We start from the raw sequence: 26833 nt of genomic DNA, 5'->3' as shown, positions 1-26833 counted from the left end.
TGAATTGCTGTGTMTCAAGGAGGCTGTCACTCAAATGGCCTAACRCCGTAGGGGTATTGATAACAGACAGAGAAACCTAATCTGTATTGATAGTCTGTAAAGGATCACACAGGCTGCCTGTGATTACCAGTGCTGGGATTCAGCAGACAACAGACGCGTGTGTGCGTTCATGTCTTTGTCAGTCTGTTTTTCTGTCCAAATGAACCTTAACACTAGAACAGCTGGGCCATGAGGGACCCCCCTTCAAGCTAATGAGCAGTCATTCTGACAGCAAAATTAGAACCGTGTAATTAATACATTTCATGTATGCTATCACAAAAATAATAATTTTGTTGTGTTTATAAAGGTCTACGGTAACATTAGAATACAATTTTATTTCAAATAACACCATAGCATACACACACACTACTGTTCAAATGTTTTTGGTCACTTAGAAATGTCCTTGTTTTTGAAAGAAAAGTTTTAAAAAATCCATTTAAAATAACATCAAATTGATCAGAAATACATTGTAGACATTGTTWATGTTGTAAATMACTATTGTAGCTGGAAATGGCTGATTTCTTTAATGGAATATCTACAAGGTGTACAGAGGCCCATTATCAGCAACCATCACTCCTGTGTTCCAATGGCACGTTGTGTTAGCTAATCCAAGTTTATCATTTTAAAAGGCTAATTGATCATTAGAAAACCCTTTTGCAATTATGCTAGCACAGCTGACAACTGTTGTTCTGATTTAAAGAAGCAATAAAACTGGCCTTCTATAGACTAGTTGAGTATCTGGAGCATCAGCATTTGTGGGTTCGATTACAGGCTCAAAATGGCTAGAAACAAAGAACTTTCTTCTGAAACTCGTCAGTCTATTCTTGTTCTGAGAAATGAAGGCTATTCCATGCGAATAATTGCCAGTGACAATATTAGCCTTTCACGTGTGAATTATATATTATATCATGATGCCCAAAGGCAAGGCAAGAAACAATGCCCTTTTTCTCCGACTTTTTCTAATCATAGTCACACCTCATTTAGGCTAGCCCATAGGCCTATATGTTTTGATAAGGTTTGTATCACAACTAAAGTGGCCAAATAACTTAAAATGAAGCACATTAATCCTCTTTACAAGGGGTGTAGAACCTAACCGGCATACATAAGCAGCATGTGAGTTTCATGTTTGGGGAAGATCATTTTCACCAATAAACTGCACCTTTATATTAAAAGCATTACATGCATAATCACATTTGTGGTCACTTTTGATAATGGTGTTTTCCGTTAATTGAGCATTTGCGCTTATAGCCTACTAATGTGCGCATTGCTGCGCTTATAATGTGAAGAAATATCCTGATAGTTTATCAACATTTTAAGCTAAATGTTCTGATCTGTTGCTTCAGCCTCATTGCGTAAAAAAGTTATTTWGATGCTAGTAGTGATATTATTTTGGACTCTATCGCATCCCACAACTGTCCCAGACTGTTTGGAAAATGTATTTCTTGCACAGAATATAATAGCTAAACTTTTGTACTATGGGGATAGTAGATTTACATAGGCTAGAGCTTTAGCTGTTTGTTAGGCCTACTCCTCTTGTTGGATGACGAAAAGTAAATGTGGACAGTTCTTCCAATATCTTCAATTTGCACRTTGGAATTGGATAAGGACGTACGCAGTTGCGTCCCCGATGTGTCTGTCTTCACTTGTAGKCTGTGAGTAAGACCCGATCACGTGACGGAGAGCCATGCGAGTGAGAGGTGCTATGGAGCATGCAGCACTCAGGGAAAAGGGAATAATAATTATTATATCCATCGCCTTTCATGCAACTTTATTCAAATCATCATTAGTCGCATTATGAAGCCATATAAGGTATTACAAATCTAAACATATGTTTGTATCACAACTAAAGTTACATGAATAACTCTAAATTAAGCATATAGGAAGTACCTATTTCTTTAACCGCTTAACACAGAATAGCCGCATGTGCGCACTCCCTCATCGTTTGGAGAAAATATATTTTCTWTATTGTTCAGTTTGTTCAATTGTATTCTTRATACTATAAAATAATGCCACAGAATCCTAAGCAAATCTTGTCTGCTTAATGAACTAGTGTAGCCCACAGCCATTTGGCATAGCCAGATCAGGGCCTAACATAAGGACAACTCAGAATATGCTATTCTGTTCTTCTGAAYTAGACAACATTTTCTTCATATCATGTTTCTTTAGATCTGTCTGAAATAAATCATGGATTTATTGTGAAGGTGTAGGCTATATTACTTTTTAAAATGTAGGTGTTTCAAAGGTCTCCATCAGTCGCTTGTGTGGAAGCCAGGAGATGCTAAATGTGTTTATATTAATTAACGGTCATTTACCAGGAGACCAGCAGTTATTTGCTTGACAATCACCGGCTCACAAAATGTATTGACCGCCACAGCCCTAGGCCAGAGTAGACTGACAAGACTACTTGGATTCGGTGGACTGATATAGAGTACCTACCATTTGGAGATTATAATTAGAATAGAGCAATAGAATGGTTTGCTGTAATTACTGTAACTTCTTTGTTCTATTATCCGAAATGAACGTAGTAGTTTCACCAATTAAGCATTCTAGCTTTAATGCTGTTGTGAAATAATGCTTGTCTGTTGTCTGCCATGCCCTATATTTGAGTGTGTTCGATCTTCCAGACCACTAGGTCCATTTTGTGGAAAGCATAATGTGTGTCTGCACTCTCTCTATCATGACCAATGAGGGGCCACGTCAATAGTTCTTTACTGCCTTAAGGCCCATAGCTGTGCTGTTGTTGAGTGAGACCAGTGGCAGTTCTCATTAGTAAAGTGTGTGTGTCTCTGTGTGCGTGGGTGTGTGCGCACGTGGTTGTTCGTGTGAGTGTGTGTGCGGGAGCCTGTGCTGTCTTAAGTCCTTTTGTCTCTAAAACAGCTTTTGACTTTCAATTGCTGTGACAATCTGCTTATACATTTACAACAAAAAAGAACAATTTGTTCTGTCATCTTCTATCTTCCCCCTCCCTTAGTGCTGTTGTAAAGATGAACAATAGCAGGATTTGTTTTACTGATGGCGGGCCCAAAATGTCTTAGTTTTGAAGCAGCGCAAATGATTTGATTGCTAAAGCACTTGAGTGGCCAAGAACCCTACTTATTGGGGGGCCTCTCTCAAACAATCTGAKCAGGCCCAAACAGATCCACAGATGATGCCATCTCTATTGCACTCCACACTGCCCTTTCCCACCTGGACAAAAGGAACACTTATGTGAGAATGCTATTCATCGTTCAACACCATAGTACCTTCAAAGATTGTCACTAAGCTAAGGATCCTGGGACTAAACACCTCCCTCTGCAACTGGATCCTGGACTTCCTGACGGGCCACCCCCAGGTGGTGAGGGTAGGTAGCAACACATCTGCCATGCTGATCCTCAACACTGGAGCTCCACAGGGGTGCGTGCTCAGTCCCCTCCTGTACTCCCTGTTCACCCACGACTGCATGGCCAGGCACGACTCCAACACCATCATTAAGTTTGCAGACGACACAACCGTGGTAGCCTGATCACCGACAACAAGAGACAGACTATAGGGAGGTGGTCAGAGACCTGGCCGGGTGGTGCCAGAATAACAACCTATCCCTCAACGTAACCAAGACTAAGGAGCTGATTGGAGACTACAGGAAAAGGAGGACCGAGCACGCCCCCATTCTCATCGACGGGGCTGTAGTGGAGCAGGTTGAGAGCTTCAAGTTCTTGGTGTCCACATCAACAACAAACTAGAATAGTCCAACACACCAAGACAGTCGTGAAGAGGGCACAACAAAGCTATTCCCCCTCAGGAAACTAAAAAGATTTGTCATGGGTCCTGAGATCCTCAAAAGGTTCTACAGCTGCAACATCGAGAGCATCCTGACCGGTTGCATCACTGCCTGGTACGGCAATTGTTCGGCCTCTGACCACAAGGTACTACAGAGGGTAGTGTGTACGCCCAGTACATCACTGGGCTAAGTCCCTTTCATTACTGCTCTGTCCCTCGTCGTGTCTGCTTCTCGGGCTCGCTTCCGTCTTCTTCGCTGGCTCGTCGTCGTCTGGTCGCTCTTCGTCCTGTGTCTCTCGCTGTGTCTCTGCGGTCTCGCCAGTGTCTCTGTCGTCTCTCTGCTGTCTCCTCGGGGTGCGCGGGGGGCTCGGTCGGTCTGTCGTCTCGGAGCCTAGCCGTAGCCTACAGATTCAGTAAGAATAGTAAGGACGGAGGAGGTGGGGACAGGCAGCCTAGCGGCCCAATGCGTGGGCAGAGGAGGACCTCAAGAGGAAGAAGGGAGGAGGGCAGAACTGCAAGTAGAGGAAGGGCGGGCAGGGCGGGGGAAGGGGAGCGGGCAGGGGGGAAGCGGGAGGGGCGAGGAGCGAGGTGAGGGGAGCGGGCGGAGGAGGGGGGAGGGGAGTGGGGTGTGGAGGGGAGGGAGGAGGACCGGTGGAAGGGAGGGGGAGGAGGGAGGGGGGGGGGGGGGAGAGGGGGGGGCGGGGGGGGGTCTGCAGCGGACCTGCACACGCAGGCGGGAGGGAGGTGGTATGCAGGAATGGCCCTAAACAAGGATTGGGTCTCACCAGCACGAGCCCGGAGTCCGGAAGTAGCTTGTTTCTCATCTTGGGTTTAATCTGCATGGCAAGCGGGGGGGCGGTAGTCGCGTGGGGGGGGCGGAGTAAGCGAAGTCTGGCAGGGGGATGCAGGAAGAAAGGTGCTCTGCAGACGAGTTGTACGCCCTCAGGCCGAGTAGAGACTCCTTAGACAGGTAAGCGAAGATGTGCATACGGCCGGAGTAGGTTTGCGAGGTTGGTGTGGCTCCCCCCCCGCCCGCCCGGGCGGCAAAAGCCCCTCTGTGTTAACGCTGGCTGCTAGCTGGCCGTGTTGCGAGTGCGGGGGATAGTGTGCATGGTCACTTGTAGTCATAAGTCATACATGGTACATTAACGTACCTCAATGCAGGGGCCTGACTAAACGCGGTGTCTGTATGTCATGCCTGCGCTAGACGTTTTAGTAGACCATCGGGCTGACGTGGTGAATGATGAGCCTCGTCATAAATTCTTAGCTGGTTGGTTGTTAATTCTAATATAGCTGACGGTGAGTGTTCACCTGGAATGAGAACTTTTGGCACATAGTGGGTCTAGAGCCTGTTAAAGTAGTTTCACTGGTAATGGGGGTTCTAACACCGCCTATTCGGCGCACGGTAGGGACAAGCAAATAGAACTTTAAGAATTGTGAGGCCTGGCGCGTCAGCGAGGTCTGTCTATCCTCTCTCAATTATATGGTTATATATTTCTACTCCCAAGTCACTGTGCGCTTACTACCAATTTCACTACACATGGCGCTTTTCACTTGTTCTTTCGTAAGGTCAGACTGTTGTTCTCACTGTCTATAGCTTTCATGTGGCTAATACTCTCTTCGAGTGTGTACACTGCATTACTCCTGTTCTACCCTCTCTCTAGCTGCTCTTTCTCATGCTTAACTCCAGTGTCTCGGGGTAGGATACTTCTTTCCCCTCTAACTCTCATCCGTGCGATTCTGCATGACCATATTACACGTCATGTCTCATTGAGTATATTCTCCATGCTCGCCTCTACATCTCGTCTGGGCGTTCCTACGTTGTCCGTTAAAGCGTCAAGTATCTCTGTGTGTGGTCTCTCTTGCTGGTCTTGCTTGCGTCTACTCCTACGTACATCTGTCGTACAGTGTGGACATTAAATGCTGTTGCGTCTAGAGGGCGTTATAACATGCGGTTTGCTCCCCCTCATCTCGTGTCCTCATGCCTTGACTTTCTGCATGTGTCATGCATGCGCTCTCACTCTCTCGGTCATAGCTATCTGTGCAGTGTACTCTGTGTCTCTGTAGTAGTCTCTTCTTCTACCCTCTCTCATCTGCTGTACTTACATATGACTTACTGTGTGCTCTGATGTATCATACATCTATGCGTGCCGGTGTCGCTCTGCTACTGTCTTCCTCTGTCTCTTACGTATTCGCATCGTTTCTCCGCTCTTCTCTCTCTTCTCCTTTTACTCTTTTCTCTTCTGTCCATCTCAGGGAGTCCACTGGATTTCTACAATTCTCCGTTGTAATCTCATACACTCACTCTCCACGACTCCTCTCACATCACTTCTCCACACACTCACCTCCCACATCATTCCCACACTCACTCTCCCACATTCACTCTCCCACTCACTGATAAAATCCATTACGTGCCAACAACAAAAGCAGCACAGTTCTTCTGAATAAGTAGTTGAAAACGTCCAGATTTGAGCTATCAGAATGCTTCCAATGGCACCCTTTACCTTATTATGCACTCTAGTATATGGCCTGTTAAAATGGCATAGGTGCATTTGGACCGGACCGGGTCACTCAGGCAGAAGACTGCATGGGTCAGTTGCACTGAGTACGTGACCTGGCGATCCAGGGAAGCAAGAGAGGAATCTCCAACCCACTGAACGTGTTGATCAATCCCACATGACTCTCCCACGGACCCGTCTAGGTTATCCGTCATAATATAAACGGTGGCGGGATTAATGACTGACCCGGATACTTTGCTCAGACACCGTTCAATATGACTCTGGTTTCCTTTACAGACTATCTCTAGACAATTCAGGTAGAAACTGTTTGAAAATAGCTGGTGTTTGAAAATGAATCACTTGGAAGAAGAAGTTTGTGTTAAGTTTAGATGATCTAATCATACACTTACACATTAGCGGTTGAGCATTAGTCCTGGTGTACATGTTGAGATCCTGATTGTGTCACATGTGTTCCATTTTCAGCGCGTGGGTAAGAATCATTGGAACTGATTGTTATCAATCTTCCAATTTACTTGAAAAGCAGGACGACGGGCATGTTGTGCGGTCTATAACGTGACTAGAGAGGATGACAGCTAAGAGCTAGTTTACTGTATGCGAGAGCCAGTAAACCGATTGCATTCAGCTTTCCGCTTAGGGAGACTGCATTTCGTAAACGCTCATATACGCTCAATCGGAAATTACTTTAAATGTCTATTGCAGCTCTGTAAACACTTAGAGATGCCAGCGAGTAGACTTTAAAGTCATTTTCAGGATAATGTTAGCGTTTACGTGAATGTGGACATTGCCTTAAAGCTAGTGAAAATGACAATGATTTATTAGCCCTAAGTACCTCACCTAAGGCCATGACAACTATGTGTCTGTCCTTGCGTGGCGTCCCTCTCCACCTCACTTAGGTTCAACTGTGTCCTAATGAGCTTTATATATAAATGCCAGAAGAAAAATACAGCATTTGCCTGGTACACCCGAATCTTATATTTTGCCCTTAATGGTCTTTACATAGTCAGATTCTTTGACAATATAGGGCAGAATCAATTTGCCCTGTCGTGTTAAACAAAGATTTATTACCAGGTTCTAGTGGTTAAGAGATTTATTATCAGATAGTTTCAGTTGATTTTTTTGTGAGATATTGTAAAAAGATATTGGGGAAAGATAGATTGGATGCAGTGAAAGCAGCTTTAAGTTTGTTGAAGGAGATTTGTTAGCATGTAGCCTAGTGCTGGTATTATGATTAAATTAAATTAAAGGATTTTGAAGATTCAATGCTTAGCCAATTTAAATGGAAACATTCATAATATGTGTTTTATGGATGAAGTAATGCATTCTTTGTGATGGAAAATGGAAGTGACAGTGAAAAAGAATAGAGTGATCAAATATGTGGTGGTAAAGTATACATGTACTGTGAGTGTTGGTGGGAGAGAAGGGATAAGAAAAAGAAATTGGAAAAAGTAAGGTAAGGGGAATGGGTGGAAAGGGAGAGAGAGGAAAAGTGGATAAGCATGAGGAGTAAAGGCATGAACAGAAGAGGGGAGTGAGATGATGGATAAAAGAAAGTGAATGGGGGGAAATGGAGCTAGTTGAAGTGAAGGATAGAAGCAGAGGTAATGAGCATGCTGATAAACACGGTACTGATAAAGGAAAGAAGAAGGTGGGGAGAAGGCAGAAGGGAGAAGGAGTGTGGAGGAGAAAGAGAAAGTGACGGGGGGATGGGGTGGGGAAGTAGGGGGGAGACAGAAGAACGGTCAGTGTGAGAGGCTGGAAAAGGAAATGGGAGGGCGATGGGTGAAGAGAGGAAAAACATGAGAAGAGGGGAAGGAGGGGAGGGGGCGGAGGAGAAAGGGAGACGGGGGGTGGGGAGACAGGGGCACAACAGGGGGAGAGGAGGGGGGTGAAGGGGTGGGAGGGGGAGGAGAAGGGGGGGGAGGAGAGGGGGGGGGGGAAGGGGGGCGCTGTATCAGTCTCTTTCTCCCTCTCTCTCTCTTCTCGTATCCTTACTCTGTCCTGTAATCTCTTTCTCCCTCTCTCTCTCTCTTCTCATGCTTACCTCTGTCTCTGTAATATCCTTTCTCCCTTCTCTCTCTCTCTTCTCATGCTATACTCTGTCTCTGTAGTATCTCTTTCTCCTCTCTCTCTCTTCTCATGCTTACTCTGTCTCTGTGTGTATCTTCTCTCCCTCTCTCTCTCTTCTCATGCTTACTCTGTTCTCTGTATATCTGCTTTCTCCCTCTCTCTCTCTTCTCATCAGCTTACTCTGTCTCTGTATATCTCTTTCTCCTCTCTCTCTCTCTTCTCATGCTTACTCTGTCTCTGTATATCTCTTTCTCCCCTCTCTCTCTCTTCTCATGCTTACTCTGCGTCTGCTGTAACATCTCCTTCTCCCTCGTCTCTCTTCTTCATGCTTTACTCTGTCTCTGTATATCTCTTTCTCCCTCTCTCTCTCTCTTCTCATGCTTACTCTGTCTCTGTTGTCTTTTCTCCAATCGTCTGCTCTACTCTTCTGCTGTCATCTCATGATTAACTGGCTTTCTCTGTAGTAGTCTGCTTTCTCCCTCTCTCTCTCTTCTCATGCTTACTCTGTCTCTGTATATCTCTTTCTCCCTCTCTCTCTCTTCTCATGCTTACTCTGTCTCTGTATATTTCTTTCTGCCTCTCACTCCATTAAGGAAGTGGGTCTACCTTAGGGTGGTAGTTCTGTTCTGTCCCTGGTGTGTTCACACTAAGCCCCATATGATTTGCCTTGGTAGCCAGTCTATTTATAGTATAGAAAGAACTATGTATTCACCCCCTACGGTTGCGTAATATAATGACTTGTTTTTGAGCTCTCCCTGTGCGCTTCCGATGAACAAACTAGGGAAGATTGCAGATGGTTATCGCTGCCCGCACACACAGTAAATTGAGCTATTGTATTCGGGGCTGGGCAATTTATCCCCGCACCACGTTCAATAGCCACAGTCCACGTTACATGCCCGGAGTCCACGTTACATGCCTGGAGTCCACGTTAATATAGTCCTCGGGATCACTGTCGTCCTCTTCTCCCCCATGATTTGTTCCTGTCTCTCATCATCTTTCTCTCTCCATTCTCTCGTTTTCTCTGACCTCTGTCACATCCTTGTGTTCTCTCTGTCATTAACAGTTACGTTGGGCTGTGCCTACAGAGAGGAATGTAGGCAGGCATAACGGTAATTGCAGATGATGGCAGGAGACCCAGTTAGCTAATTTCACTGTATAAGTGGAATTCACACTGGAGGCCTTTTGGGACCTGTTCCGAAATGGACCTGGGGCTTTCCCATCCAGACCCAATATGCATAAATAGAGACCCGTTCCAAACGGAACCGAGGACATCTAGACCCGTTCCGTATAGACCTGGTCGAATCCAGACCAGGTCCGATCTGAGTGAGGGAAGCAGCAGAAAAGTCAWTTTTTAAGCTACTTTATTAACCGGAGCTAATAAAGTGRGAGYGAGAGGAGGTAGAGAGAGGTGARGCTCTAGCAGGGGCCGTGCTGTGTGTMTAGGCTACTGTGAGTGTGAGCGAGTGACACAGGAACAGGGAGGAGAGATGAGAGACTGCAACCAAGCCGACTCACGCTATAGTAGACTAATAGCTGCCATAACTAGGTCATTTATCATCCAATATGATTACGTAGTATCTGTCTTAACTAGGCTAATTGAGGCTGCATGCGCTTTCTCYTCCTAATCTGTTGCAAACAACAACTCCGTTCAGAATGTAAAGTAGCAACCTACCTGTTGGTCCTCCTCCTTTAACTTTTAATTCCGTCTTCCATTGATTAGATATCTGCTAACTTTTGTCCCACATGGAGGCTCTATGACTGTAGCCTATTGCCACTGATGAATTATGATTAGTCAACAACAGGGTTGCACATTTTCGGTACTATTAAGTGGTGGAAACCTTCRGTGGGAATTAACGGGAATATATGMGAATTAACAGGAATATATGGGAATTAATGGAAATATATGCTAATTAATATTAATACTATTTAAATGTAGATGTTTTTTGCATTGGATATATTTACCATATCATATGGAGACAGAAACATAAAAATGTTACCTTATCATCAGTAGACATAATTGCAAATTATTAAATCCGACCAATAGAAATTTAAAAAACMATTTAGTTACGATTTGAACTTTAATTAAATGTGTTTACTCTTCACATGGGATGATTTCACTGAACAACAAAAGAAAGGGAATATTGAATGATCCCCAATGATCCTTCGCATCTCCCAAAAACTGTTTCAACATACATCTGTAAAATGATAACCAAAGCTTTAGTTTCTAGACTGTCTTCCTCTCAGGCTTCCATGTCTTCTCCCTGGACCTCCTCAATGTCCACCTCTTGAACATCCGACTGAGGCCTCATCTTCACTGTCACTTTCCAACCTTGTTGAGGATGGCTCGTTGTCTGGCTCAAAAAGCCTCAAATTTGCCCGGATGGTACCAATTTTTCAACCCTTGTATTTGTCAACCTTTGTGTGCTGTGGTGTGTGTTCCCAAACAAGGACCAGTTGCGCTCTGAGGCGGCTGATGTTGGTGGGATTTGGAGGATGATGGAAGGCAACAGGGGAAAGAGCCTCAGATCCACAAAGTTCCCTTCTACCAGGTGGCTTATGAGATATTGCATCTCCATCCCAAAGCCCTTGCTTGGTAGTGTACTTCGCCAGACTGCCAAGAACCTTGCCCTCATCCAGGCCAAGGTGGCGAGACATGGTAGTGATGACACCATAGGCCTTGTTGATCTCTGCACCAGACAGGATGCTCTTGCCAGCATACTTGGGTCCAATATACTGCTGTGGGTGTATGGGTTTCAGGCAGAAGTCTTCGCTTTTTGATGTATTTCAGAACTGCAGTTTCCTCTGCTTGGAGCACAAGTGAAGTGGGCAGGGCAGTAGGATTTCTTCTCTTACATCTGCAAGCAGAGTCTGAACATCAGACAGGATGGCATTGTCTCCTCAATCAGTGCAATGGCTACTGCTATAGGTTTCAGGAGTTTCAGGCTGCTTACCACTCTCTCCCAAAAATACATCATCCAGGAGGATCCTCTTGATGGGGCTGTCCATATCGGCAGACTGTGATATTGCCATTTCTTGGAGAGACTCCTCCCCTCCAGAGACTGTCAAAATGATGACAACACCACCCCAACAGGTGTTGCTGGCAGCTCAATGTGGTGCTCTTATTCTTCTCACTTTGCTTGGTGAGGTAGATTGCTGCTATAACTTGATGACCCTTCACATACCTAACCATTTCCTTGGCTCTCTGTGTAGAGTGTATCCATTGTTTTCAGTGCCATGATGTCCTTGAGGAGCAAATTAATGCATGAGTTTCAGGAGAATTTTCAATCACAATGATACTAACTAAAATCAATAGCTTTGACCAATCCCCGAGGTTTGTAAGGCCATGGGTTTAATAATAATTAGGCAAAGACTCAGCTTTTGCAAAAGGTTAGTACAGTTTATTCACGAGAACGTTCTAAAAGTCAAAAATGCAAACAGTCTTTCTAACACAAACACAAACAAGTTCAAATCTTAAGCTACGCCTTGCTCAGACAGTCGGTGTTTTTCCACTACACAGATACATTGTTTCTTTAATCTGCAACATGTTTCATAATTTTCTGCAAGCCTAACAGTTTCTCCCTCCACGGGTGGAGACAGAATGTCCTGTAAGGAACACAGTAGTACAACTTGTCTGTCGATAGCTCCTCTTATCATTTGTTTCACACTCTGCACCCTGCTTACATACTAAAAAGGAACAAACGGTCCTTGTTCTAATTCTGACTAAAACTACACACATCATCAGATTATAGTTTTATGATTCTAATAAATTTCATACAATTATATGATTTCAGGGTGGAATATTTTAATCATTACCATTAAGCATATACAGTGGGGAGAACAAGTATTTGAGACACTGCCGATTTTGCAGGTTTTCCTACTTACAAAGCATGTAGAGGTCTGTAATTTTTTATGATAGGTACACTTCAACTGTGAGAGACGGAATCTAAAACAAAAATCCAGAAAATCACATTGTATGATTTTTAAGTAATTAATTTGCATTTGATAAGTGAGGGTAGGACTTACTGAGGGAAGGAGGTTGTTGGACCAAGCCAGCCTTCATGTTCGCAGCATTGTCTTCACCAGTGCAAATACCTTCTGTGGTCCAAGGTCATTGATGACTGCCTTCAGCTCATCTGCAATGTAGAGACCGGTGTGTGTCTGTTGGCCCTTGTGTCTGCTCTTGTGGAATACTGGTTGAGGGGTGGAGAGTGAATTAGTTAATTATTCCTTGCCCACGAACATTCAACCTCCCATCAAGAGTTGATTGCAATACAGTCTGCTTTCTCTATGATTTGCTTGACCTTCACTTGAACTTTTGGAACTCTGCATCCAGCAAATGAGTAGATAAATCATGTCTGTTTGGTAGGGTGTATGCTGGGCGGAGAACATTCAGAAATCTCTTCCAATACACATTGCCTGTGGCTCAGAGGTGAACCAGTTGCATACACATCTCGAGCAAGACATTCATCTGCATTTTCTCTGACTACGTTCTCCATTGAGTCAAAAAAACGTCTGATTCCAGGAGGACATGAAAGCTGTTGCTATCAATAAGGTGTCTGATTCAACGTTTTCACCTCAAATAGAAGTAGAGGGGCTTGTGCCAGAGGTTACTTGTTGTGAGCGCTGAGGGAACTTTATGCACTTGGCCAGATGATTCTGCATCTTTGTTACATTCTTCACATATGACTTGGCACAGTATTTGCAAATATACACAGCTTTTCCTTTTACATTAGCTGCAGTGAAATGTCTCCACACATCAGATAGTGCCCGTAGCATTTTCCTGTAAAGATTAGAGAAAAAGGAGAAACAAATAAAATTCCATATACAGATAAATAGTTAAGTAGTTAGATTAAACAAGTCCTTTGTAAGATGTTTTAAAATGAAACGTATGTAAACCGGTGAATTAACACTCCTCAGTTAGCAMGCTCAAGCAAGCTAAAACCCACYWGGTATCAAAAACTAACTAGCAGAAATTGTTAACAAGTTATAAATGATTTAAACACACGGTGTTGTAGGCTACTATTTACTCGTTAACAAAAAATAATCTATGTCATATATAATATATTCACCCCACCCAGTTTGGCCATCACAACTTACCAGAAWGCATGTAGTCCWTGGCTCAGACAGTATAGTAGTGTGGGCTCAATAGCATCTCATTAGTGTGCAAGATCTTGAGAATCAGCTGTACATGTMATGGAAGAYTYCACTGTGCATGCAGAGGGTTGCAATTCCATTYAAWTGGGGKTAGTTTAACCAAAATATGCCACAAGACCTAGGAATTGCCTTAAGTGTAGTCCTCAAAAAAMYWTRGCTGTTATAAGCTAACTTTTTTTATGAATTTAAGCAAAATTCCCCAAATTCCCAGGCTTAACTTCCCATGGAAAATTTACAGGAAAATTCTGTAAATTTACCGTAAAGTTTCAGACCCTTTGCAACCCTAGTCAACAACAACAAGCTACACACGCCATTCCAGGTGAAAAGCAAAGAGCAGCAGGATAAATGATACAATTTCTCTCTCTCTACTGCAGCAGTCACGTTCAGATCTATATGGGTCCTTCCGGACTAGTCATTTAAAATMACACATACCCGTGACAATCATATCAGATCTGAAATTATTTGGAATTCTGGATCCGGACCCTCTTGGGTATTCGYGTACAGGGGGATCCGTGAACACCTCGAATTCAAACTACATCCACACTCCACCATAGCCAATCCACAAACTTTACCTATGAGGTGTTGTGTTTGGGAATGGTAAGCTGAAATGTGTCCATAAGCTTCAATACACTCATACCATGTCGTACCCCATATATTCCTATTCCCCCCYTCTTCAATACAGTGTTAATGTCTACAAAATGTACCTTAAACACTGTCTTAGACACCTCTCTCTGCCTGCTTCCTTGTCTGCCCTCCACTGCTCCATTTGATCCTACACTGCCACTCGCTCTCCCCTGCTCTCTTCTCTCCCTCCCCCGTATTCTTTCTCTCCTCCTCTGCTCTTTTCCGATCTCCTCCACAGCCAAGCCCCAGCTGTGCCTCGGAGTACAGTAGCTTTTCTCTCACACCTCGACACAGAGGGGAATCACTCACGCTCAACACATCTTTGACCTCTTCTCTCTCATCGAATTCTTTGTGTATCTGTAATCTGAGGGAATTATGTGTCTCTAATATGGTCATACATTTGTCAGGAGGTTAGYAAGTGCAGCTCAGTTTCCACCTAATTTTGTGGGGAGTGTGCACATAGCCTGTCTTCTCTTGAGAGCCAGGTCAACCTACGGCGGCCTTTCTCAATAGCAAGGCTATGCTCACGGAGTCTGTACATAGTCAAAGCTTTCCTTAAGTGTGTACTATCTGTTTAGGGCCAAATAGCATTCTAGTATGCTCAGTTTTTGTGAATTCTTTCCAATATGTAAAGTAATCATCTTTTTGTTTTCTCATGATTTGGTTCGGTCTAATTGTGTTGCTGTCCTGGGGTTCTGTGGGGTTTGTTTGTGTTTGTGAACAGAGCCCCAGGACCAGCTTGCTTAGGGMACTCTTCTCCAGGTTCATCTTAGATGATGGCTTTGTAATGGAATGTTTGGGAATCGCTTCCTTTTAGGTGGTTGTAGAATTTAATGGCTCTTTCTGGATTTTGATAATTAGAGGGTATCGGCCTAATTATGCTCTGCATGCATTATTTGGTGTTTTGCGTTGTACACAGAATATATTTTTGCAGAATTCTTCATGCAAAGTCTAAATTTGGTGTTTGTCCCATTTTGTGAAATCTTGGTTGGTGAGCGGACCCCAGACCTCACAACCATAACGGGCAATGGGTTCTATAACTGATTCAAATATTTTAGCAGACCCTCGTGCCAAATTGAGTCAAAAGCATTTTTGAAATTAACAAAGCATGAGAAGACTTTGCCTTTGTTTTGTTTGTCAATTAGGGTGTGCAGGGTCAATACGTGGTCTGMCATACTGTAATTTGGTAAAAAGACAATTTGACATTTGCTCAGAACATTGTTTTCACTGAGGAAATGTACGAGTCTGCTGTTAATGATAAGGCAGAGGATTTTCCCAAGGTTGCTGTTGACGCATATCCCACAGTAGTTATTGGGGTCAAATTTGTCTCCACTTTTGTAGATTGGGGTGATCAGTCCTTGGTTCCAAATAATGGGGAAGATGCCAGAGCRAKGGATGATGTTAAAGAATTTAAGTGTAGACAATTGGAATTTGTGGTCTGTATATTTTATAATTTCATTGAGGCTACCATCAACACCACAGGCCTTTTTGGGTTGGAGGGTTTGTATTTTGTCCTGTAGTTCATTCAATGTAATTGGAGAATCCAGTGGGTTCTGGTAGTCTTTAATAGTTGATTCTAAGATTTGTATTTCATCATGTAAATGTTTTTGCTGTTTGTTCTTTGTTATAGGGCCAAAAAGATTGGAGAAGGTGTTTACCCACACATCTCCATTGTGGATAGATAACTCTTTGTGTTGTTGTTTTACTGTTTTCCAATTTCCCCCGCAGTGGTTAGAGTCTATGCATGATTTTGGAAGTGCTGTTCCTTCTTTTTCCATAGTGTCTTTCTGTATTGTTTTAGTGATTCACCATAGTGAAGGCTTAGGCTCAAGTTTTCTGGGTCTCTATGTTTCTCAATATCTTTCTTAGGTTTTTGCATTCTTCATCAAACCATTTGTCATTGTTGTTTTTGATTTGATAGGGAAGCTCAGAGGTCAAATATACTGTTTAGGTTTTCTACTGCCAAGTTTACACCATCACTATTACAGTGGAAAGTTTTGTCCAGGAAGTTTTCTAAAAGGGATTGAATTTGTTGTTTCCTAATTGTTTTTTGGTAGGTTTCCACATACATTCCTTCCATCTATAGCATTGGTGGGCAKGGTAAACATTTGGTTTTGAGGCACAGTCAAGGGAAATACTTGCTTTTACCTTCTGTATGGTAGCAGGGTGGAAGTATTTTTGTGGTAGCAAGGTGGAGATAACCACTTGTCCGTTGGGGAAAGTAGAATAAGCTTTTTCAATCACACCCTTGAGTGCTGTGGCCACCCTTTCCTGCTGTGCTCTTAGGTCGTGCCTGTGTGTTGGTCCTCATACAGAAGGTCTAGAGTGCACTGGGTGTTTGGACACCGGAGTTTAGAGGGGGTGGAATCTTTTTGTAAAAAAAAAAATGCTGAAAAATGCTGGTGTTCATCTGCGCTCTCTCTTTATCTCTCTCGCTTCCCTCCCTTCCTCCTGTAGCCATGCAGAAACCATTCTGTTTGTATGGTGCAGAAACCATTCTGTCTGTATGCTGTACCTGACCTCTGTCCCTCTCCATCTAGCCAAGCAGAAGCTAGAGGACCGTCTGGCTGCAGCTGCCAGGGAGAAGCTGGCCCAGGCCTCAAAGGAGTCCAAGGAGAAGCAGCTGCAGGCGGAGAGGAAGAGAAAGGCAGCGCTGTTCCTCCAGACCCTACGTAACCCCCTTACTGGAGAGCCTGAGACCAGACGTCCTGACAAGACCACCGCCATGCCTGAGGTATGGAGGCATACACGCACACACTGTGGTAGTGAAAATCCCAGTAGCGATGAGCCAGGAATAGATGTCCTGTTCCTAATGGAGTCTCTTAATCAACCTAAGGTAGGAGCAGAGTCTAATTGACACAGCTGACAGTAATGTCACTCACACACTTTCCAAGACACCACATCGATTGTGTCCGGAGCAACCAAGCAGGGAAATGAACATGCACAGATACTGTCATCAGTAATATATACACACAGACTGAAAACACAGACACACACACACACACACACACACACACACACACACAGACACACACTGGGGTAAGTTTGAGAGATTCAGCCCAGACTTGTGCTCTGCTACGTCTGAGTAAGTTGTTGTGGATCGATGAGGGCCCGTGCTGTGTTGGGACTACTCTGCTTTTGCGGCTGCTTGTCTGCAGTCTGGGCTTTAATGATGGACACTGGCAGAGTGGCTATCAGATTTATCCTGCTGTTCCTCAGTGTTTGAAAACACCTACACCCAGTCGGTGTCCGTGAGAACCATAGGTGTGTGTGTGTGTGTGCGCATATGACTGTGTGATTGTGAGTACACCGAATACATGGAAAATGTAAACGAGTCGTCACAGTGTTTGTATCACACACGAGGTCGACCGATTAATCGGAATGGGCGATTTAATTAGGGCCGATTTTCAAGTTTTCATAACAATCGGAAATCGTAAAAAAAAATATAAAAAAAATTTAATCACCTTTATTTAATCTTTATTTAACTAGGCAAGTCAGTTAAGAACACATTCTTATTTTCAATGACGGCCTAGGAACAGTGGGTTAACTGCCTTGTTCAGGGGCAGAATGACAGATTTTTTACCTTGTCCGCTCGGGGGATTCAATCTTGCAACCTTACAGTTAACTAGTCCAACGCTCTAACCATCTGATTACATTGCACTCCATGAGGAGCCTGCCTGTTACGCAAATGCAGTAGAAGCCAAGGTAAGTTGCTAGCTAGCATTAAAGTTATCTTATAAAAAACAATCAATCAATCAATCATAATCACAAGTTAACTACACATGGTTGATGATATTACTAGTTTATCTAGCGTGTCCTGCGTTGCATATAATCGATGCGGTGCGTATCGTTGCTCCAATGTGTACCTAACCATAATCATCAATGCCTTTCTTAAAATCAATACACAGAAGTATATATTTTTAAACCTGCATGTTTAGTTAAAAGAAATCCAGGTTAGCAGGCAATATTAACCAGGTGAAATTGTGTCACTTCTCTTGCGTTCATTGCACGCAGAGTCAGTGTATATGCAACAGTTTGCCGCCTAATTTGCCAGAATTTTACGTAATTATGACATAATATTGAAGGTTGTGCAATGTAACAGGAATATTTAGACTTATGGATGCCATCCGTTAGATAAAATACGGAACGGTTCCGTATTTCACAGAAAGCATAAATGTCTTGTTTTCGAGATGATAGTTTCCGAAATCGACCATATTAATGACCTAAGGCTCGATTAATCGGTATTGATTAATCGGTATTGGCTTTTTTTGGTCCTCCATTAATCGGTATCGGCGTTGAAAAATCATAATCGGTCGACCTCTATCACACACCCAACTCCTTGTCTCAACGGGTGGATACCTGCACTCTGTCCGTATTAGCAAGGGCAGTGGGTTGAAATCTGGGGAATTAGACGTCATTTTCCCAGCTGTTGAACGCCTGTGTGTAGGCCTGGAGGTAGACCTATCTAGTGACGATTTCTCKGGGGGAAGATGCCTATTCTACCCACCTAACAGAAGAGAAGTTTCTCAGTTATTTTTCAGTCGTCTGTGTGAACTCCTGTGCCTGTCGGTTTCCTCCCAGTCTTAAGAAAATAGATTTACACAAGCGTTTGGGGAAATATGTACTTTTAGAGCCCTCGTTTTCATAAGTAGATATCTGTGTCCGCATCCGCYAGCTATATTGCATTTTCAATATAAATCTAGCTTTAGATCCCTGGCTCTCCCTTTAGGCATTKCACTCCATTGTTGCCTGGTTTCCCCTTCCTCTCTGTCTAAAGCAGCTCCAGTGTTAAGAAACATATCAGTGATAAAAAAATGCTTGTTTATTTCCATCTTTAGTTTGTCCTCTCTCTCTGTCAGAGGAGATGTCTCCTCTCTCTCTCRCCCCTCTCGGCCCAACATGGAGGTGGACGGCCTGTCCCACCCTAATGGCAGCAGTGAAAGATGCCCAGAGACCCACCGCCACATCTCATGACCCCCCCATTTGTCCGAGGGACTCACCGCCACTGATTTATGGTTCCTGTCWCCAAGGTTATTGCCACAGCAACAAAACCGGGAGCCGACGGTGCTGTTGGCATCTTGTCGTTGTTCCGCTGCGACAAATAAAACCCTAATTTATTTTTCCCATCAAAGCGGCCTATCAGGGTTGACTGGCAGAGAGGCTGTAATTTATGCAGACTGGGATGTGTTCATACCTATGTACCTGTATACTTTTACTGGCTGCTTTTACAGTGGAGATGTTTTAAAACTCTTCTCAGGAGGAGTGTTCTCAAGCAGCCAATCRCCTGCTGGGATTTTAACCTGCGCACCTCCCTGACTGAACACTTTGACACATCTGTGAGTCGTAACTRCAGTGGTACAATTCGGGAGGTTAAAGATACTTTTTGTTTTGTCCTGTGTTTTTGCCAAAGCGTTGAACTTTCCAAGTTTTTCCAACTTATTCTCAGGGCTCCGCTTGCCTCTCTCCTCGCCCTTGCCCTTTCTGTGTTTATGTTGCAGATATCTCTCTGTGTGTATATGTGGGTTTACGGTGTAGAGGGAGAGATGTGCTTGTGCTGTTCAGACAGACTCCGCTGTGCGCTGCGGGCACCTTGTTCACAGTGAGTTTACAGTGACTCATGGCTTGTTTGTGAGTCCATCTAAGCGTGCAGTGAGAGTGACCGCGAGACTGAGAAGCTCAAAGGATTCTCACAAAAAAAGGGCGAAGAAATGGAAAAAAAACTCTTCCTCAATAGAGCTACAGTGCCATGAAAAAGTATTTGCCCCCTTTCTGATTTAATCKGTTTTTGATACCGAATGGTATCAGATCTTCAACCAAAACCTAATATTAGATAAAGGGAACCTGAGTGAACAAATAACACAACAATTACATACTTTTTACATTTATTTCATAAACAAAGTTATGCAACACCCAATGCCACTGTGTGAAAAAGGAATTGCCCCCTGTCGTGTCTTGGCTTACATTAATGTGATGATGATTGTTTAATCAAATCGATTAACTATGTTTAATTATTACGATTAAATTATGCATGTAACAATTAAGCAATCTTGGGGCTCCACGGAAAAAGTGTATTTAACGAGTTACCGTTTTCCGAATTAACTCTTAAAGATACAAATATCTCTTACATTTCAGTCATCAATCAGTCATTAATGAATTGTAATTTACCTTCTATCAGTCTCATTCTGAATGTCGCAAAATCCTTGGATATCTGCACAAATGCATAAATGATGAATCGGCGATATACAAATTGGCTTAATTATTTATTAACTAACTAAATAATCACACAGAATTACATAAACACACAAACAGTATAGTTATTGGTTACTAACACAATGCAATGAAAGTCCCTAGTAGACTAAACCGATATGATGGCTTGTTACACCAAATGAAAAGGGAAGGGCATGTAAGAAAGAGCGGGAGAAAAGACAAAGGACTTCACTATCGTACACACAGATGATAACTATGCTCAGTGAAATGCGAATACTTTGCACATGGATGGCCGCTCATTTGAAAATAATTGCAATGTATACTGTATATTTACAATTGTATGCCTTTGTTGTCTCGCTGTTGAAATCACGGTCCGTCTGGGGGGGTAATTCGACAGAAAATCTCTGGTTTGTCCGCCAGACATCAAATTATTTCGTAGTTGTAGCTTCAGGGTGTCTGTTAGAATGGATCTTTCAGAGGAAGTGTTCGTTAGAATAGAGTGGTGGGAGGAAATTGTTCTTCGTCTCGTCTTCGGTCGAGTTTACTAGACTATTTTACATATACAGCTGTAGACTGTGAATGTGTAGTCTTGTAGAGATCTTCTTCTTCTCTGTTGAAAGTTTCAGCGTTTCTAGCCATTCTGTACCTTTCAGCTAATGCTGTCGGTCTCGTTGGCCTATAGAGTGGTAACCATTTCAGAGTGGGGACACACGTTCTCTGGTTTTTAGTTTTGTAGATTTCTTGACCATTCGTGACTTCCCGTCCACCTGCTAGGTCTAATGTACATTTTTGTCAGAAGTGGGTTTTATGCACTCTGGGGAAAAGGGGTGTTCCGTGACGCCGACGTAATGTCTGTGCTCACGATGGTGTGGCCACTGACTTGGTTAAGACTTCATATGAAAAACAATTCTCTCATTTAGAAGGCTAAAATCACATAACATCTTCTCACAAATAGTGTCATATTTAATCATATAACTTCCACAGCATATGTGTGTGTGACCCTGACAACTGGGAATATCTACATTCAGAGATAGTTATCTTGTTCTCCTGTCCTTAGTTATATCATAAATTGGTAATGAATCCGCCATTATTGTTCTTTAAGTACCCAAAAAGACCCTTCCAACTGGTTGGAATACAGAAATATTGTTTCATTATTTTTTTTGATGTTACCGTACTGTCGGGAGGAATCTCCTTGTAACAGAGGTTTCTTTCCTTTCAATCCTGCCAACCAACCCTAAGGCAGAGTTTCTACACAGTATTTACGACCGGTCATAAAACTGAGAGAGGGTGGGGGGAAGGAAAATCTGGCGCCTATGATCCTCACCCAACAGGCCAAGTGATGACACCCCTTACACTCAATAGCTGGTTGTGCCACCTTTAGCTGCAATGACTCCACCAAAACTCTTCCTGTAGTTGTTGATCAGTCTCTCACAACGGAGGAATTTTGGCCCACTCTTCTAACCAACAATGCCGTTTTAAGACAAGTGTTAAGTAAAAAAAAAAAAAAAAATTAAAGAGCAGCAGTAAAATAACAGTAGCGAGGCTATATACAGGGGTACCGGTACAGAGTCAAATGTGCGGGGGCACAGGTTAGTCGAGGTAATTGAAGTAATATGTACATGTAGGTAGAGTTAAATATGACTATGCATAGATAATAAACAGAGAGTAGCAGCAGCCTAAAAGAGGGAGGAGGGGGGGGGTCAATGCAAATAGTCTGGGTAGCCATTTGATAGCTGTTCAGGAGTCTTATGGCTTGGGGGTAGAAGCTGTTAAGAAGCCTTTTGGACCTAGACTTGGCGTTCGGTACCGCTTGCTGTGCGGTAGCAGAGAGAACAGTCTATGACTAGGGTGGCTGGAATCTTTGACAATTTTTAGGGCCTTCCTCTGACACCGCTGGTATAGAGGTCCTGGATGGCAGGAAGCTTGGCCCCAGTGATGTACTGGGCCGTAAGCACTACCCTCTGTAGTGCCTTGCCGTCGGAGGCCGAGCCGTTGCCATACCAGGCTTTCAGCTTCAGCTCACAGACGGATGGCCTGACATTCTCCTGTAGAATTCTCTGATACAGAGCTGAATCATGGTTCTTTCTATTAAGGCAAGTTGTCCAGGTCCTGAGGCAGCAAAGCATTCCACTACCATCACCATGCTTGACCGTTGGTATAAGGTTCTTACTCTGGAATACAGTGTTTGGTTCTCCTCAGGCATAAAAAGGACCCATGTTGTTCAAAAAGTTATACCTTTGACTCATCTGTCTATAGAACATTTTTCCAAGAGTATTGGTGATCATCCAGGTGCTCCAAGTACTTTTTGGCAAACTTGAGTCTACTTTTTGGACAAGATGGGTCCCATTATGCCTGCCGAAGACCAGGACTTGAAATGAGTAGTTCATGCTTGAAAACCCACAAATGTCGCTAAGTTAAAGCAGTTCTGCATGGAAGAGTAGGCAAAATTCCTCCACAGCCATGTGAGAGACTGATCAACAACTACAGGAAGCATTTGGTTGCAGTCATTGCAGCTAAAGGTGGCACAACCAGTATTGAGTGTAAGGGGCAATTACTTTTTCACACAGGGAATTGGGTGTTGCATAACTTAATTAAATAAATTAATATATATATATTTTGGGGTTGTTTTGTAAACTCAGGTTCCCTTTTTATAATATTAGGTTTTGGTTGAAGATCTGATAACATCCGGTATCAAATATATGCAAATATTGAGAAATCAGAAAGGGGTCAAATGCTTTTTCATGGCAATGAATGTCCCCCCAAAAAAGCACTATCTGGTTAGGGAAAAGCAGTAAAAAAAGAATAATGTAAAAGCCCGTTTGGCATATTCTCCGCAGGGTAACGCCGTGACAAGCGACACTAGGCCACTTCAAAGTGTAAATAAGATACAAAGAAAGTGTTTGAGGTGGGAGTGTCCTTCCACAGTGGAAATGCTGTTTGTCAGCTCTCTTATGTGTGCCAATGGGTGACGTCCTTGCTTGGGACGCTAACAGTCACCTGTTCAGCCAGGTGGCGCCAGGAGGAGTCCTGTCATGCCGTGTCTTCTCTGTCACTCTGGCCAGCTGTGATGGGTGTTGAAGGACGTCTTCAGTCTGGGCAGGACAGAAGGGCTAGGTAGTATTGATGAGGATAAGTTGTGTTCAGGCTACAGGAGTTTGTTGAACTGCTGTTGTGTTTAATCAGGTGTCTCTGTAATAGTTTGAAACCACTGGATGCTTTGTGCATGTGAGGTAAGCGATCTGAGCTTACGGTACTGTGACTCCACTAGAAGTACAAGTATTGTTTTCTTTTGCTTTAACGACGTCATAGACTTTGCATCAGTAGCTCAGTGAATGACGAACACCACATCTCTTATAGTAGCTGTTCGAGAACACTGTAATGGCACTAACAACCCTTTCTCCTCGCCAGTGGAACAAATGGTAATCGTTGTTGTTTCACAGAGATGTCCTTAGTGCCAGTCGCTCCTTTGTGAGGGTTGCTGCTAAGTGTGTCGTCTAGTCAAGTATGTACAGTTGAAGTCAGAAGTTTACATACACCTTAGCAAATACATCTAAACTCAGTTTTTCACAATTCCTGACATTTAATCCTTGTTAAAATTAGTTAGGATCACCTCTTTATTTTAAGAATAATAGTAGAGAGAATCATTTATTTCAACTTTCATTTCTTTCATCACATTCCCAGTGTGTCAGAAGTTTACATACACTCAATTAGTATTTGGTAGCATTGCCTTTAAATTGTTTAACTTGGGTCAAACGTTTCGGGTAGCCTTCCACAAGCTTCCCACAATAAGTTGGTGTGAATTTTGGCCCATTCCTCCTGACAGAGCTGGGGTAACTGAGTGAGGATTGTAGGCTTCCTTTTTTCCTCCAAACATAACGATGGTCATTTTGGACAAACAGTTCTATTTTTGTTTCATCAGACCAGAAGGACAATTTCTCCAAAAAGTATATCTTTGCCCTATGTGCAGTTGTAAACCGTGTGTCTGGCTTTTTTATGGCGGTTTTGGAGCAGTGGGCTTCTTCCTTGCTGAGCGGCCTTTCAGGTTATGTCGATATAGGACTCGTTTTACTGTGGATATAAATACTTTTGTAACTTTCCTCCAGCATCTTCACGGGGTCTTTTGTTCTGGAATTGATTTGCACTTTTTGCACCACAGTACATTCATCTCTAGGAGACAGAACGCGTCTCCTTCCTGAGCGGTATGCCGGCTGAGTGTCCCATGGTGTTTTATACTTGCGTACTATTGTTTGTACATAATGAACGGGGTACCTTTAGGCGCTTGGAAATTGCTCCCAAGGATGAACCAGACTTGTGAAGGTCCAAAAATGTTTTCTGAGGTTTTGGCTGATTTCTTTTGGTTTTCCCATGATGTCAAGCAAAGAGGCACTGAGTTTGAAGGTAGGCCTTGAAATACATCCACAGGTACACCTCCAAATGACTCAAATGATGTCAATTAGCCTATCAGAAGATTCTAAAGCCATTACATAATTTTCTGGAATTTTCCAAGCTGTTTAAAGGCACAATGAACTTAGTGTATGTACTTAGTGTATGGTTGAAAAACGTGTGTAATGACTCCAAGCTAAGTGTATGTAAACTTCCGACTTCAACTGTATATGTGTGTATTGTGTCTCATGCATGTTGTGTGTTTTGGCGGTGAAGCTGGTTTAGTGTTCCATTATGAAGCCGCGGCACGGAGAGTCAACTGTCGGTAGGGTTCGGCAGAAGGAGCACTATCGATCGGCACACAGAAAGATATCACATTATTTTGTGAGGCTTGCATTTCATCTGGGGTTAGGGCTGTGACGGGAGCCCATCAGGAACACAGCGAAATACTGACCAGCTTTAGCAAGGGCTGCCAGAGAAAATAATAGAGGAGGACAAAGAAAGAGATTAGGAAAGGAGGTGAAAGAGAAACATTTGAGTCATATTTTTAGGAAGAGGTAAGGATGCGGTTTTTAAATAATTTCATATTCGAATAGTATCATTCATTTTTGTCTGATAGCCTGATATTCTAAAAACATGTTTTTTTCTCAGAATGTACAGTTTTAACCTGAGCACTGCTGCGCGGGGTTTAGAGACTGACGCTCTATTGCTGCAGCTGCGGATGGGCCAGTTTGTAACGTATGAGATGGAGAGAGCAGACGGAGGAAAAGCGACACGCTAAGGCAACTCTGCTATAGCTAGACTAGCTAACTTGTAGCAGGCACGTTATTTATAATCCCATATAACAGTGCCCGTCTTGACTCGAGTAGCCTAGAGAAGCTAGATAGGCTCATTAGGCCTCATGCTGCTCTTCTCCCCAATAAGCTGCTGTTTAATCTGTTTTTAAAGGTAATTTTACTGAACCACTCTCCATTGTCTTCGGTTCATCCTTGACCCATATACACTACATGACCAAAAGTCATGGGCATTAAATGTAGTTGGTTCCCCCTCTGCTGCTATACCAGCCTCCAATCTTCTGGGCTTTCCACTAGATTGAACATTGCTGCGGGGACTTGGTTCCAATCAGGCACAAGAGCATTAGTGAGGTCGGGGCACTGATGCTGGGCGGTTAGGCCTGGCTCGCAGTCGGCGTTCCAATTAATTCCAAAGGTGTTCGATGGGGTTGAGATCAGGGCTCTGTGCAAACTCTGTGATATGTTAAAAGCAGAGTTTAGTTCAGACTTTCTAGTATATTACTGCATTAATGATTATCTGTCAAATGAGACAAGTGATCCTAAAACATTAGCAAAGCTACAGTGAACCTTATGATAAATAAACATTTTATGGATAATTGTCCTAGAACCAAACGTCTTGGTGAGTCATGTCAACTTCTGCTCCCTGTTGAGTGGCGTAAGTAGGATGCCAGACTCACTCCTGCCCCTGTCCCAGAGAACATGCTCTGTTCTTAGATAACCCAGCTAATGTCCCCCCCTTCTCTCCTCCTCTGTGGATGGATATCCCTGTCCGTAACGTAATGCCCTGTTAAAGACCAGATCCTGCTGCAAGTTTAGCACGGATTGAACAGACTTGAACAGATTACAATTTTTTTTTAAACATACCTTTAGACTAGAGGTCGACRGATTTATGATTTTTCAACGCCGATACCGATTATTGGAGGACCAAAAAAAAGCCGATGCCGATTAAAAAATAAAATWKAAAAATGTATTTGTAATAATGACAATTACAACAATACTGAATGAACACTTATTTTAACTTAATATAATACATCAATAAAATTTATTTAGCCTCAAATAAAATGAAATATGTCCAATTTGGTTTAAATAATGCAAAAACAAAGTGTTGGAGAAGAAAGTAAAAGTGCATAATGTGTCATGTAAAAAAGCTAACGTTTAAGTTCCTTGCTCAGCACATGAGAACATTCGAAAGCTGGTGGTTCCTTTTAACATGAGTCTTCAATATTCCCAGGTAAGAAGTTTTAGGTTGTAGTTATTATAGGAATTCTAGGACTATTTCTCTCTATACGA

At 43.1% G+C, this 26833-nt stretch overlaps 1 protein-coding gene across 3 annotated transcripts in view; it reads left to right on the top strand.

The window, feature by feature from the left end:
• LOC111963973 (splicing factor, suppressor of white-apricot homolog) overlaps positions 1–26833 on the top strand; it is a 130842-nt gene that overhangs the window by 72971 nt on the left and 31038 nt on the right. For all 3 annotated transcript variants that reach the window (XM_023987587.2, XM_023987586.2, XM_023987588.2), the window contains exon 13: positions 16700–16893. In XM_023987587.2, the coding sequence (XP_023843355.2) occupies positions 16700–16893 (194 nt within the window). The remainder of the gene's footprint in view (positions 1–16699; positions 16894–26833) is intronic.

The sequence above is a fragment of the Salvelinus sp. IW2-2015 genome, linkage group LG5, assembly GCF_002910315.2.
Source record: "Salvelinus sp. IW2-2015 linkage group LG5, ASM291031v2, whole genome shotgun sequence".
Classification (NCBI taxonomy): Eukaryota; Metazoa; Chordata; class Actinopteri; order Salmoniformes; family Salmonidae; genus Salvelinus; species Salvelinus sp. IW2-2015.
This window is presented reverse-complemented; position numbering and strand designations above follow the sequence as displayed.